The sequence below is a fragment of the Falco punctatus genome (assembly GCF_963210335.1).
Source record: "Falco punctatus genome assembly, chromosome: 2".
NCBI classification, from domain to species: domain Eukaryota; kingdom Metazoa; phylum Chordata; class Aves; order Falconiformes; family Falconidae; genus Falco; species Falco punctatus.
Window position 1 is genome coordinate 69,390,382 of NC_137581.1, and position 13,024 is coordinate 69,403,405.

The following is a 13,024-nucleotide window of genomic DNA, read 5'->3' on the forward strand; positions in this document are numbered from 1 at the left end:
CACAGCGCATGGCAGGTGGGCTGCAAAGGCAGAACTCCCCAGTCTAGCACTTCTTATGAAAACAGGTAAAATTTTGAGGGAAAGATTCTGATAAAGACAGTCTTTTGGAGTGGGGGGAAATGAATGTAGAGTAATAACAGACATTTCAGCTTCTGCTTAGTCTTTGTCTGTAAAAACGGGTCTCTCTCCTCTTTGGTTGTTTGCATTTCATTCTGAATTAGCTTATTTCCCAAGTCTGAAAAATGTAAGCAGTTTCCAACCCACTTTTGCTTTTTTCTCTGGTGGCAGTGAAACTTGTCATTCCTTGGGTTGAGGTCCAGAAGCTGGAGAGAACCTCCAATGTCTTCATGACCGACACAGTCCGCGTCACCACTCCAAATAAAGAGCGTGACTTCTCCACATTCCTCAATATTGCCGAGGCTTTCGGGATCATGGAGCAACTGGCAGATGTGACACTCCGAAGGCTACTGGATAATGAGATCTTTGAACTGGATCCAGGCCTACAGGATCCTACTCAGATTACCAAGAGGTAAAAAGTTAAATTGTTGTATGAGCAGAGGTTCGATGGTGGGCTTCGTGATTTGCTGTGTTAGCTGGGTAAGGCTTCAAAGGTTTACTTGATTGGGCACAAAAGAGATTTTTATAACATATTAGGGTGTACCCAGTAGGTTCATTTTAACCTGCGTGCAAGATACCTTTTTCCATTTTATATTCTTCCCTTAAACATCACAGGTTGTTGTTGTGGGGTTTTTTGTTGTTGTTGTTGTTTTAAAAGTACCACTCCTTGTAGAAGGGTAGATTGCAGCAAGGGATGTTTTCCATCTCCCCTGAAGAGCAACGTTATTTTGTTTGTAATTTTGGCAATGCGTAGGCTTTCCTAGTACCATCAGTTCTGGAGAGTTACTGCTCTCGATCCTGTCTGAAACATGGAATTTCCCACTAGCACAATTGCCATAGCTGACTTAGCAAGCAGTTATAGGACTTAAAAAACCCACAGGCAGTTGCAACAGATTAATATGCTGTTGTCAGCTCTACCCCATGCATCCTCGAAATGCATCTCTGCATTCCTCTCCCACTACAGAAATGCATTGGGCTCCCAGGGAGAAGGCTGGTAACTATTTCCCTGCTGGTAGCACAACACACAACCCTGTCTTTTATTTGCTGCTGTAGGAAAGGGGAAGGGAAACTGCCCAAAGGAATTTTAGGTGGGCAGGATGGACTAGCCCAAACTGGAATTTGCCTGGGGTGTCAGGGTTACCGTGCTGGTTTAAAATACTTTTGTGAATGGGGTGTGAGTGGAGCACTTACCCCTTCCTGAGTCATACCCTTTCCTGCTCTTCCCTCCTTTCCCTCTGCCAGAGGTGTGAAGGGAATGACCCAGGTGTTGCTTCCTGTCTAAAACATAAGGAATGTGTGGTATCGTTTCCCCCCAAAAGAGAGACCTGTCTGGTAGCCATTTTCTTGTTTCTGAGGGGCATTTTTGCAATGGTGTTGGGTACACATCTCAGTTCAGCACGCCTGCGAAGTTTCATAATGGAGTTTAAAACAATAAAATGCACTTTCTCTGCAATTTCTTATGTACACACGATAAGGAAAATGACTGACACCAGGATTTCATGCATGATGCCATCAAGGAATTAATTTGAGATGATAAAGTTCTGTGCAGTCACTAACATCTTTGCAGGCTTTGTTTCCATAGCCACGGTTCCTTTAAACACAAGAGCTGCCGTTGTTGTTACAACGTATGTGTAACTAGTTGTTGTTAACGTTGCAGGCTTTTGGCCCAAGAAATGTAGGATATATGCTTTAACTAATGCAGGATATGGTTGTGAGTAATAGGTTGTATCTAAGCCCCCTTCCATGGTTTACCATTCCATCCTCCTCCCCCTTTTGGACTGAAAAGTTAAATGCACAAAGCAAGAAGAAAGTAAATCCAGAGGAGACATAACAACAAACTAGGGTGAGATATTTTCAGCATTTACTGATTTTTAACTCATCATTGTCACTTTCCAAAATAGGCTTTGAATCAGGGCTACTAACTGAATGGAAAACTACAAAGAAACTAAAATTACAGTTGCAAAGAAAAGTGTAAGCTTAGTAATATGCTATAGTAAGGAGGCTCTCAGGGAATCAACCTGTAAGTACGTTGTGGCATTTTTGAAAAGTAGTATGGCTATTAGCAAACAATCAACAGAAACCATCCCACCCATTTATTCAAACAGGTTTTCCCCTCTCCTTCCTTCCAACTTTAAAAAAAAAAAAGGAAAGTTTGGGGGGGAGGGCGGAGGAGAAGGAAGGGTGAAAATGTATTTACTAGAGAGTTCCTGGGCAAGATGTTCTCTAACCTGCTGATGTGCTGTAACTTCAGATGGCAGAAAGGAAAACATGGGGACATGAAAGATGCCAAAATCCCATTTCCCCTGCATGAATTAGGTATTGGTTGGATAAGTTGCTGCTTCTGGTGCCCTTTGTCACACTCAGCAACCACTTTGATGTAACATGATTAAGCTAGATTGTAGTTTGAATAGTGGATAAACTGGTTTTTAATGCTAACACGTTTTTGGGGGAGTTGAACTTTTTTGGTGTGTGAAGTTTTTGTTGCTGCTTTTTTTCCTGAAGCCATTGTAGTACTACAAGAACAACCATTTTCCTCTTGATGTTTCCCCTCCTAATGATTATCTTTATTAATTCTTGTCCATGTTTTGGAAGCAAATAATAGTCTATCAAAATGAAAGCAATAATCCACGTATCATTAGAACTATTCCAGCTGTGTCAAATTAATGGAGCTGCTGTAGATTGCTTCTGTTTATTAGGCTTTCTTTTGCAAGGCTTGTTTCAATATCTTAATTTTTAAAAAAATGCATTTTTAATGCCATCACAGTCTGTATACTCTACATTCTGAAAACCAGAAATCTTTGCTGCTGTTCCTGAGGCTCTTGGGGTCATCCTGCTGAGCAGTGGATGGATGGGACTCAGAGAGGCTGTGGGATTAGACCCACAGTCTGTGACACAAGGTACATCATGGCCAGAGTCAAACAAGTTAATACACAGGTTTTCGTGCTGCTTAATGAGCAGATAAGGCTTGGAACAATGGATTACAAAGAGATTAATGGCAATTAATTGCCATAAAAAGTAAAGTAAAGCTGAGGTATTTGATAACTACAGTTGCCATTTCTTGCAGATATATTTATGTGCCATACAATTTTACTGGAACATATGGTAACTATTTTTCCTTTTTTAATAGAAAGGTCATGAAAATCTCTGGTGTAGGTTTCTTGTACTTCTTATTTCCATCTCTTTCAGGATGCATTCCTCAAATGTAGCAAGGAAATGTGCCAGAGCAGAACTTGCGATTTAAAAGCGTTAGTGCCAGTGTCAGTATCAAAAACATGGTATGTTTCTCCAGGCTCTAACCACCTCAGTTTCTTTTCTTCACGTCTAACTGTGAATTGCCAATGAGGGTGGCTTTGCTCATATGAAGGCAAAGAAGGTTTTTAACACTGATTTAAGCTGAATGGAAACTGTTTGAAGTATCTTGAACCGTAAATGTCACTTCAGTCTGCATTAATTCCTTCAGAGAGGGAATGGGAGAACACTGTAAACCTTGAGCAACAAGGAGGATGTGACTATAAAGAACCTCCTTTTATTGCCTCTGCCCAGCAAGAGGCAGGGTTGAATTATCTCTGTGTGTCACTCATGACAGGTGATTGTCTAACCTGTTTTTAAGGATATCCAATAATGGAAACACCAGGATCCAAACCGGTATTTTGCTGGCCTATCATTGAAAAGACTTTCTGGTCTAATTTGAATCTTTCGTGCTGCTTTTTGAGCCTGTTACTTCTTGTCCTACCTGGTACTATTGACAAGACCAGATGTTTTCTCTTTCTTTAGAGCAACCATTTATGTATTTGGAGGCTGGTATGCATCTCTTTTCGCTTCTTTAAACTTCATTGCCCTGGTTCAGCTAGGTTTTTCTCATCAGTCCTGATTTTAGCCCTTCTGGTCACTTATCCCGTGCAGCCGCAGGCATGGAGCGGTGGGATACAGGATTGCCCCTGATGTCTCGCCAGTGGTGACCAAGGCGGGAGCAGCGTGACTGTCTCTGCAGCAACTTGGGAACTGCTGTGCTGCATCTTGGTGGCTGTGCACTTCTGCGGCCCAGCAGAGTGCTCCTCTTCCTCCTGTGAGCGCAAGGCTGTTGGCTTATGTTCAGCTGGTGATCCCCTGTAACCCCAAGGTCTTTTGCTTTTGCTGAATGGCTGCCAGGGGAGTTGACTTCCATGCTTCATTTGAGCAGCTTATGATGTGCAGCTGAAAATACTTGTAATGCTTTTTTTTGCACACTGTCCTTTAAATTTATGAGTATCCATCTGAATCTGATCCTGTTCTTCTGCTCATTAGCCTCTACCAGCCTCAAGTTGTGTTGCAGGTTTAATAACAATCTCTTGATCTGTTGTGCAGATTGCTGACAAAGACATTGAACAGAAGCTATTCCAGGACAGACCCCCAAGGAAGCCCTCTTTCTACAGCCTTCCAATGTATCAGGGAGCTTTTGAGGGCTGCTTTTTGGGGTACTCTTTTACACCTGGCTTGGTACAACAGTTTTTCACTTTGATCCCATTTTATTAGTTCCATGTGAGGAAATATCAGGACTTTCATAAATTCTGGCTAAAACATCCATTGCGTCTCCTCCATCTACATTCCTGCTGCGTAAGGGGATGATGTTCAGTTTACATGTGTCCTGACAAGTCTGTGTTGGCTCTTCTCAGATAACTTTTCCTGGCTTGCTTACAAGAAGCCTTTCTTGCCACATGAATTTAGCAGTTCTTCCAATAAACAAGCTGTATATCATTGGATGTGTTATTTAAAAAATCTGTAACTTTCTGGAGTCTGAATAGCAAGAAGAGTCTAGTAATAGGTCTCTAAAAGCAAGAGGTCTGCCGGTCTGTTTAGATTTTTAGATAGGCAGCAAGTGACTCAGCAGAGCTAAAATCTTCCCAAGTTGACTTCTGTTGGATTTAAAGCAGAGAAAAATGTTTGACAGTAAGGACATGATTTTAAGTGTCCTGATACGTTTAGGCATTTTGTTAGTCTTGTGTGTTATTTCCTTTAATTTAAAACTCTTGGAAGGTAATATAGGGGTCACACACAAGGACTTACCACAGTTCAGACTTGCCATTGACTTTGAAGTGTTGGAGTTGGAGGCAGGCCAGGATCCCGTAACATGCAAGTTGGGAACTGCACTTGGAAAGAATTGCTGAGTTTTCTGAAAAGTAGGGAACAAGGCAATTGCATCTTCTTGCCTTTTATTCTTCTGAAGCATGTGTAAACACTGGAAAAACATTATTTTTACATAACGATACCATTCCTTTTTTTTTTTTCTTAGGTACAGCTCAGTGCGCTGCATTTGCTTAAAACCAACCCAACAAGGGAATTGTTAAGTTAGAGGAGAAAATTTCAAACAGAGTGGGCCACAGGTGGAAAGGTTGCATTTCTGTTCGGTGTTGGAGGTATTGTGAAACTCAAAATGGAAGCTGTGGGACCTGGTGGCGTGGGCCAGTTGCTGCATCTTTGCTCCATCATGTTTAAACAATTGCCTGCCTTGTTTTAGGAGCTAATTTTGTTTGTGGATTGTTTGAGCTTTTTTGAGTGATAGGGTTTGGATTTTTTTAACCAGCTCTAATTTTGTTTGGCTGTATTTATGAAGGGAAGCAATTGCTTTAAGCCCTAGAATTTGCCTGCATGACAGGAAATACTTTCTTGGTGTGCCACTTTCTAATAAAACCTCTTGTTTGAGCCCACAGCAGTAGGTGCTGACAGTATTTCATCCCCATGCTACCATTTTTCTTACCAGGATCCCTCCCACCAGCAGGCTGGCCCCTGTGTTGGCACTTGTCTCTGGTGGCTGCGGTGGCCCTGTGTAACCCTGTGCCATGAGTCACAGGGGGACAGGCAGTTCCGGGGATGCTGGGATTAGCAGCCTTCCTCCAGTTCAGCATGAGGGGGTTAAATGCAGTGCTTAGTAAATTTAATTAGTTTCAGATGTGGGAAATGTCATTCTTCAGCTTAAAAACTTGTGGCTTCTTGTCTGAAAAGGCTTGCACCTGGAGCCTGTAGCCACAAGACATGCAGCAAAATCCTGAAAACTCAGAAACTGCGGATTTTTATGTTAGAAACCGTCAGCTCTTAAATAACAGACAATCTCTGCCTCAGCAGAGATCCCACTGTTCCATACAATGCCTCTTTTCATGTAAAGGTGTAGAAATTCTCACAACCGAGTAGATGCAGGGAGGGTCTTACCTTCTGAGCCCAATAGCAGGAGAGCGCAGCTCTACCCGGACCTGGCTGCAGATGCTATCAGCAGTGTTCATCTGTGCTGTGCAGAAATGGAAAATATTTTAGTGGTGAGTTAACTAGGAGGCATATCCTGATCCAGCTTTGTCACAATAGCAGATCGCTGCGGGCACTTATCAGAGTTGCTCTCACTGTGGAATTTTAACTCGGGAGCAACCTTTTTGTCTTCCTTCACAAAGAGGGTTTCTCTTTGTTCTTTGTGAAAAACAGGAGACTATTTGTCTGTTTTCCTTGGATAATATTATTAAGGAAGATAATGCTTGAGGAGGAAGCAGCAGCCGAACTCTGGTTGAGCGCGTTCTGTCTTTTCTGTTGGTCACAGATACAGCTCCTCCCTTCTCAGGTCTCCATTTGTTCTGGATTGTCTTCCTCCTGGTTTCACATGGCTCTAGTTTCTTCCATGGATTAACCTGAAATAAAGAACAAACCCTCTAACAATTGATTTACTGAAGCAGAGACTTCATCTATCTCAACTTATTTTTAAACAGCAGGGCTGGGGTAGGGTGAAGGTGTCTGCAGAAGAGGAGGGTGAAGGAAGGAGCAGAGAGGGGATTTACAGCACCGAGGTACCACTCCCTGTTATGCTTCAGCCCACGCTTTAAATTCTTTCAATGGAACAAAGTCAAGCGGCTTTTTTGCCTTTTTTTTTTTTTCCTAAGGTGAATCATGTTTGGAAAAATTTACTTGTAGTAAAGAAAATAATAGAATTTAAGCCCTAATGTTGCTGGAGCTGCTGTTGATGAGCTAATGGTCGCGGCCTGTTTATAATGTAATTGCGTAGCTCTCTAAATTCCTGCAGATTTCTTCATTAAAAAAGGAGAAGGAAAAAAATCCAAAGCCAAGTCTGTATAACCATTGCTCAGTAATGAAAGCTTCATTTATTTGAACTTTTTCTCTGCACATAAATGTGGATGGGTGACTGGAAGGAAGCCAAGTCCAAACTGAATGTAGCCAGTGCTGTTATTCCCAACTGAGTGTGTAAGTGACCTGAAACTGCGCTGCGTTTTGCAACTGTTCTGAGGGCTGTCAGGGGCTGATACCTCTGGCAGCCAAGGATGTGATGATGTAAATGTCACCATCATTAACTCTTCTATTACTGACCACTTTGGAAGTACTCCTCCAGCAAATGCATTACTTTTGGGGGCAGGTGCAAATCCCTGGGGTGTTGTCGGTAATGCTACTGGGAAGGAAAACAAGGAACACAAAGCTAATCTTTGTTGCTCAATGTATGTTTGCTAGATGAAAGATTTAGTTATCTCCTGGGCATTGAAATCTGTCACTCTTTGAGGCTGGATAGTCATACAGCAGCCATAGAAAATGCATGGCTAAATAATGATGAAAAAAACCCCAAACAACAAACCAGCTGATTTTTAAATTAGTGCCCTTTCCTTTCCTAGTCGCTACAGTAGTTGCTTTTGACCTTACTGTTATACAAGCAGGTATTGATAATGATTCTTTTTTTGTATTTCGAAGTCAGTCTTTTATCGATTTGCCCACATAGGCAGTGGAGATTGCTGTGCATGGTGGTTTTTTTCTGTATCCCTTGCTCTTGGTGAGAATAACAAGAAAAGCACACCTTGCGCTGGATGTCCTGGCTTTCGGGGTCTGGTGATTTGCTCTTCCTGCTTTCTCTTAAGGGATCTTGAAGCCAGAGCACAGAATGAATTCTTTCGGGCCTTCTTCAGATTGCCCAGGAAGGAGAAGCTGCATGAAGTTGTAGACTGTTCTCTCTGGACGCCATTTAGTCGCTGTCACACAGCGGGAAGGATGTATACTTCAGACAGTTATATCTGTTTTGCCAGCAAAGAAAATGGCTGCTGCAATGTTATCATCCCACTTAGAGAGGTAGAGTTGTTTCTTTCTTTTTGGGTCTTTATCTGCCTTTTTCTGCTGTAAGCATCCACTGCCACTTGACTTGTCTGCAGACTGTCATTTGATGAATAAAAGTAGGATGCTTGTGTGTATCGTGCCTACAGGATTGTTGTCAAGCTTGTTCTAGGACTCGTTAGGGCTCGAGTTCCTAAAAATATAGGTGATTCAACATGGTCCTCAAAGTGAGGTATGGACAGATAATGCGGCAGGACAGAGTGCTGCAAAAGCAGAGTCTGCTCAGTCCAAGGCTTGGACAGAGCTCCCCTCCCAGCTCCAAAATGCATACGTCCAGCTTGATGTTGATGGAGGCTTCAACTTGGACCCATTCTAGCAAGACAAAAGCATCCTTGCCTGGGATCAACACTTAGAAGTGTTGAAGCTCTCCCTCCATAGACAGACTCTAGCAAACCTGTGGATACTTTGCAAAGCTGTAGGGCAGAGATAAAGGGGATGTTCTGGGTGCAGTGACAAGCTGCCAAATTTACATGAAATTAGAGACATTTAAATGAAGGGAGAGTGCATGGGAAGGTGGTGGGAGTAGGAGAAGGAAGCTGTCAGCAAACACCTGCCTGATCTGCTGTGGATACAAGGCTGTTATGATCTCTTAATTAAAGCTTTCCTTTCATCCTTGACTAATAACAGAGTAGCATCCAAATGATATTGTAACTGTAGCAACTTATCTTCCACTGTTACAGAAGCAGAAAACAAAAAGAGAACAGTGGTTCATATTTAATCAGAAACAACAAAACTGTTTTCCCCTACCTTCAAAAGTGTGAAAGTAAATTTCTTCCTCCATCCCCCAGAGTTTGATCAAGTTGATCCCTTTCTAAGTCTTGTTTTAATGTTACTCCCCTTTCATATCTTTCCCTTCAGTCCACTCTCCAGAAGTGGGCCAAAGAGTCGTTTAAAAAAAAAACAACAAAAAAAACCCAAAAGGCAGCTTGGATACTTTTTGGTGCCTGCTTTGAGCTTGTAAAGAGAGCATGAACTTCAGGTGGTAGGATGTGTCTGATCAAGGAAAGCTAATATGAATAACTGTGTTTAAAGCACATGTGTATATGAATGCTGTGTTTGTACATTTTGGTACATGTAGAATATTCGAAGATGTTTCTTTAGATGTGGTGCATAATGTGTTTTCTATAATGTTTCTGGAAAAGGTAATCAGTATAGAGAAGATGGAGGACACAAGCCTTCTCCCTAATCCCATCATTGTTAGCATAAGGAGCAAGACGGCCTTTCAGTTCATTGAGCTGAAGGACCGGGATACTTTGGTGGAGAACCTGCTCCAGAGGCTAAAAGAAGTGAACTCCAGCAACCCAGTGCACTGTAACAACTTGCAAAATAAGAACCAGGTACTGAACTTCTGGTGGGGATTTTTGTTTTGGTTTTTTTTTTGTTTTTTTACTATGAATTCAGTGTGTTTATCCATTGGTCCATTGTCATGCCTTCATCAGGAGGCTGACCTTGGGCCAGTGCTGTCTGATGCCTTCTTTAAAGACCTACCTGATGGGATGAGGTGCACCCGCAGCGTGGTTCTGACTAATGGACCGGGGGGAGCAGTGAATGTGGTGGAAGGCAGGAATGTCCTTCATGGAGACCTCAGCGATCTGGAGGAGTGGGCTGATAGAGACCTCGTGAAGTTCAACAAAAGCAAATGCGAAGCCTGGCAGAGTAACCCCATGCCACAGGAGGGACTGGGGGATGTCTGGAGAGCAGCCGTATGGAGAAGGCAGGGGGGGGTCATGGTGGGCAACAGTGAGCTTATATTTCAGCATTGTGTTCTTATAACGAAGAGGGCCCACAGCATATGGGGTTGTACTAGCAGGGCTGTAACCAGCAGGTCAAGGGATGTTACTATTGCCTTTTATTCAGACTACTGAGGCTGATCAGGAGTACTGTGTCCAGTTTGACTTCACCTCACCACACAAGAAAAGCAGAGACAAATTGGAGTCAGCCTAGTGGAGGGCTAAAAGACGGTCAGGGGCTGGAGCACATGCTTTATGAGGAGAGGCTGAGGGATCAGGGCTTGTTCAGCCTGTCTTCCGCTAGCTAATGGGGAGTTAACAGAGAAGGTGGAACCAGACTCTTCTCGGAGGTGCCAGCTGAAAGACTGGCAGTAACAGTCCCAAGATGCAGCAAGGGGAAATCTGAATAGATGAAAAGAGAAAGATTTCCTCTCAAAGGTGGGAAGAGCTGGACCAGGCTGCCCAGAGAGGCTGTGGACTCCCCTTCCTTGGAGCTACTCAACTGGACACACAGTCCCCTGCAACCTGGTCTGAGGGACCCTGCTTTGAGCAGGGGATTGAAAAAGGTGGTCCCCTCCAACCTAAATTGTTCTCTTGATTCTGTTTTTCAAATCCTAACCGAAGCAGAAGAGAGTTTGGTAGCTTGTCATCAAGGATGGTAGAACTGACTAACAACTTCTGTTTTAAAGTAACAACCCTTTTCCTGACATACAAATGAATGGTAATTTGTATAAAGCCTTGAGTAAGGCCTTTCCTCCTGAAAGGTGTGAAAGGTTTTGATGCAGAAGGCAAAGGCTAACCCAGCTCTGTGTCTTGAAGATAGTTGAGGACATAGTTCTTAGCCTCTTCTTGGTCGTTACCAGTTTGATTCTGCATTGCAGAACAGTCCTGCCTTTGGATCCACGTGCATGCTCAGGGATGATGAGCCTGAGCATCTGGGAATGGAGGCTTCACAAGGCAAGGAGAGAAGCGAATGTGGGAAGGAGAGCACTTATTTGCTCAATGCAGAAGCACTAAGGTCAGACTTCCATCAGTCAGGAATGGCGGGCCTTGATTTTGGAAAGGTATGTAACACTGGGGGTACATTGTAAGAGGTTTGGGTTTTGGGTTTTTTTTAAAAGAAAGAGCTGGGGAGACATTCCAACAGAGAGTAATTTTTAGTAAAATGAGCTCTATATTGGCTGGAGAAGTGAGATATGTGATAAGAGCTTTTCTATTTGCTTGGAGTTTTTTCTTATCCCTCCCCCATGTTTCTTTCTGGTGAATATAATTTTTCTCTGTGTGGTGAATTGCATATGCAAAATGGGGAAAGTTGTAGTCCTTAGAGCAGACTTCCCATTTCCATTGGTAATGGAAATACATTGTGGAATTTCTAATGCGCAAAATGTTTCTGTTTACCAGTTCTCACATGCGCATGATTTGTTCCTTAAAAATATATCTTCTTGTTCCCAGTCTAGGGAGCAAATCAAAGAGAGCCTGTGGGATGATCATTTTGTGGAATATGGCAGAACCGTGTGCATGTTTCGCACAGAGAAGATCAGAAAACTTGTTGCTATGGGAATCCCTGAATCCTTAAGAGGCAAACTCTGGCTGCTCTTCTCAGGTGGGCACTTTTAGAAATGTTGGCTGTAGGCATCGTGTGATTGTGAACATGGCAGAACATTTAGGCAAGAAAACTCCCAAGGGCAATTAAGTGTCATTTACATGGAGCTTATGATACTGCTTACAGAAGAGCGATCATCTGAACTGAAATAATATGAGGAAGGAAGTACCTAGGTAGGCCTGTAAAAATTTTATCTCAGGATGGCATGACGTGATGTGCAGAAGAACTGAAATAACATCTTCCTCATCTGTTTAATTTAAAATTAACATCGTGTTTTCATAAAATAATGTTCATCTTACAAGCAACAATTAGATTGTAGCATAAATATTGATTTAACCCTAGACAAATCAAATTATTGCAAAATAATGACATCTTAAAGTCAGCAGGTCCTGCTCCTGCTTCTTGTTGAATGTTGGCAGTGGTAATAGAAACTGGAGATAGAAAAAAAACCTCGTTTCATCCACAGATCTGGCAGAGCCAGAATACGCCTACAATATGATTTCAAGTTTTGTCCTTAAGTCAGTACATGACATGTTCAAACATTTGTAAAAAGTGGAGTTTTTCCTTCCCTTCTTGGAAGGTGTGAACAGCACAGAGTACGTTTCTCCTAGTAATACTTTCTGCTGGGGAAGTTTTCTGCTCAGTGTCAATATTAAAGTGTTTTGAATGATGTTGCATCATATAAGCTTTGCTAATATTTGTTTTGTTTTCAAGACACCTATTCTGCTAGGATTTTATTTCCTTTAGGTCTGGAGATTTCACTAAATTCACAGACCTTGGGGAAAACCATCTTACTTACATCCTTTTGAGCAGTAATTCCCACGACGCTAAGTTTAGCATCGTCCTGATCTGCTTGTGTCTTCCTCTTTCTCTCTTCCTGCTCTGCCTTCAGACGCCGTGACGGATCTCGCCTCGCATCCCGGTTACTATGTCCATTTGGTGGAGGCATCCATGGGCAAGTGCTGTATGGCAACGGAGGAGATCGAGCGTGACCTCCACCGCTCGCTGCCTGAGCACCCGGCCTTCCAGAGCGAGACGGGGATAGCCGCCCTGAGAAGGGTGCTTACGGCATACGCACACAGGAACCCCAAAATAGGATACTGCCAGGTGAAAAGCTCCCAGGGGGATAACGCTCGCTGCTTTTTTTCCCCCCCTCTTTCCACTCTCTCAGTTTTATCGTTCTCTTGGGAGTATTTTAATGGTGATTCTAATAAATAATGTCCTTTTAGTTATGAAAGATACATAATTTTAGATACTAAATGTCATTTACTCTGGAAAACAAGTGTATAGGCTTAACAAAAGTATTCCTTAGCATTTTGCAAACTGCACTTAGAGTTAAAGGATGGGAAAAAATTGTTTCAGATTTTTCCGTTTGTTCGAAAGTGCATGTCTTGCACAATACTTGGAGAGTGCAAAGTAAACTGGCCTGCACAGATGAGAGCTCTGGGGC

General features: G+C 42.7%; 1 protein-coding gene across 2 annotated transcripts in view; it reads left to right on the top strand.

Moving 5' to 3' along the window:
* The window catches only part of TBC1D8 (TBC1 domain family member 8), a 50,337-nt gene that overhangs the window by 24,332 nt on the left and 12,981 nt on the right, over positions 1–13,024 (top strand). For both annotated transcript variants that reach the window (XM_080377269.1, XM_080377270.1), the window contains exons 5-10: positions 289–529; positions 7,992–8,199; positions 9,384–9,578; positions 10,853–11,035; positions 11,424–11,574; positions 12,467–12,681. In XM_080377269.1, coding sequence (XP_080233395.1) covers positions 289–529; positions 7,992–8,199; positions 9,384–9,578; positions 10,853–11,035; positions 11,424–11,574; positions 12,467–12,681 — 1,193 coding nt within the window. The remainder of the gene's footprint in view (positions 1–288; positions 530–7,991; positions 8,200–9,383; positions 9,579–10,852; positions 11,036–11,423; positions 11,575–12,466; positions 12,682–13,024) is intronic.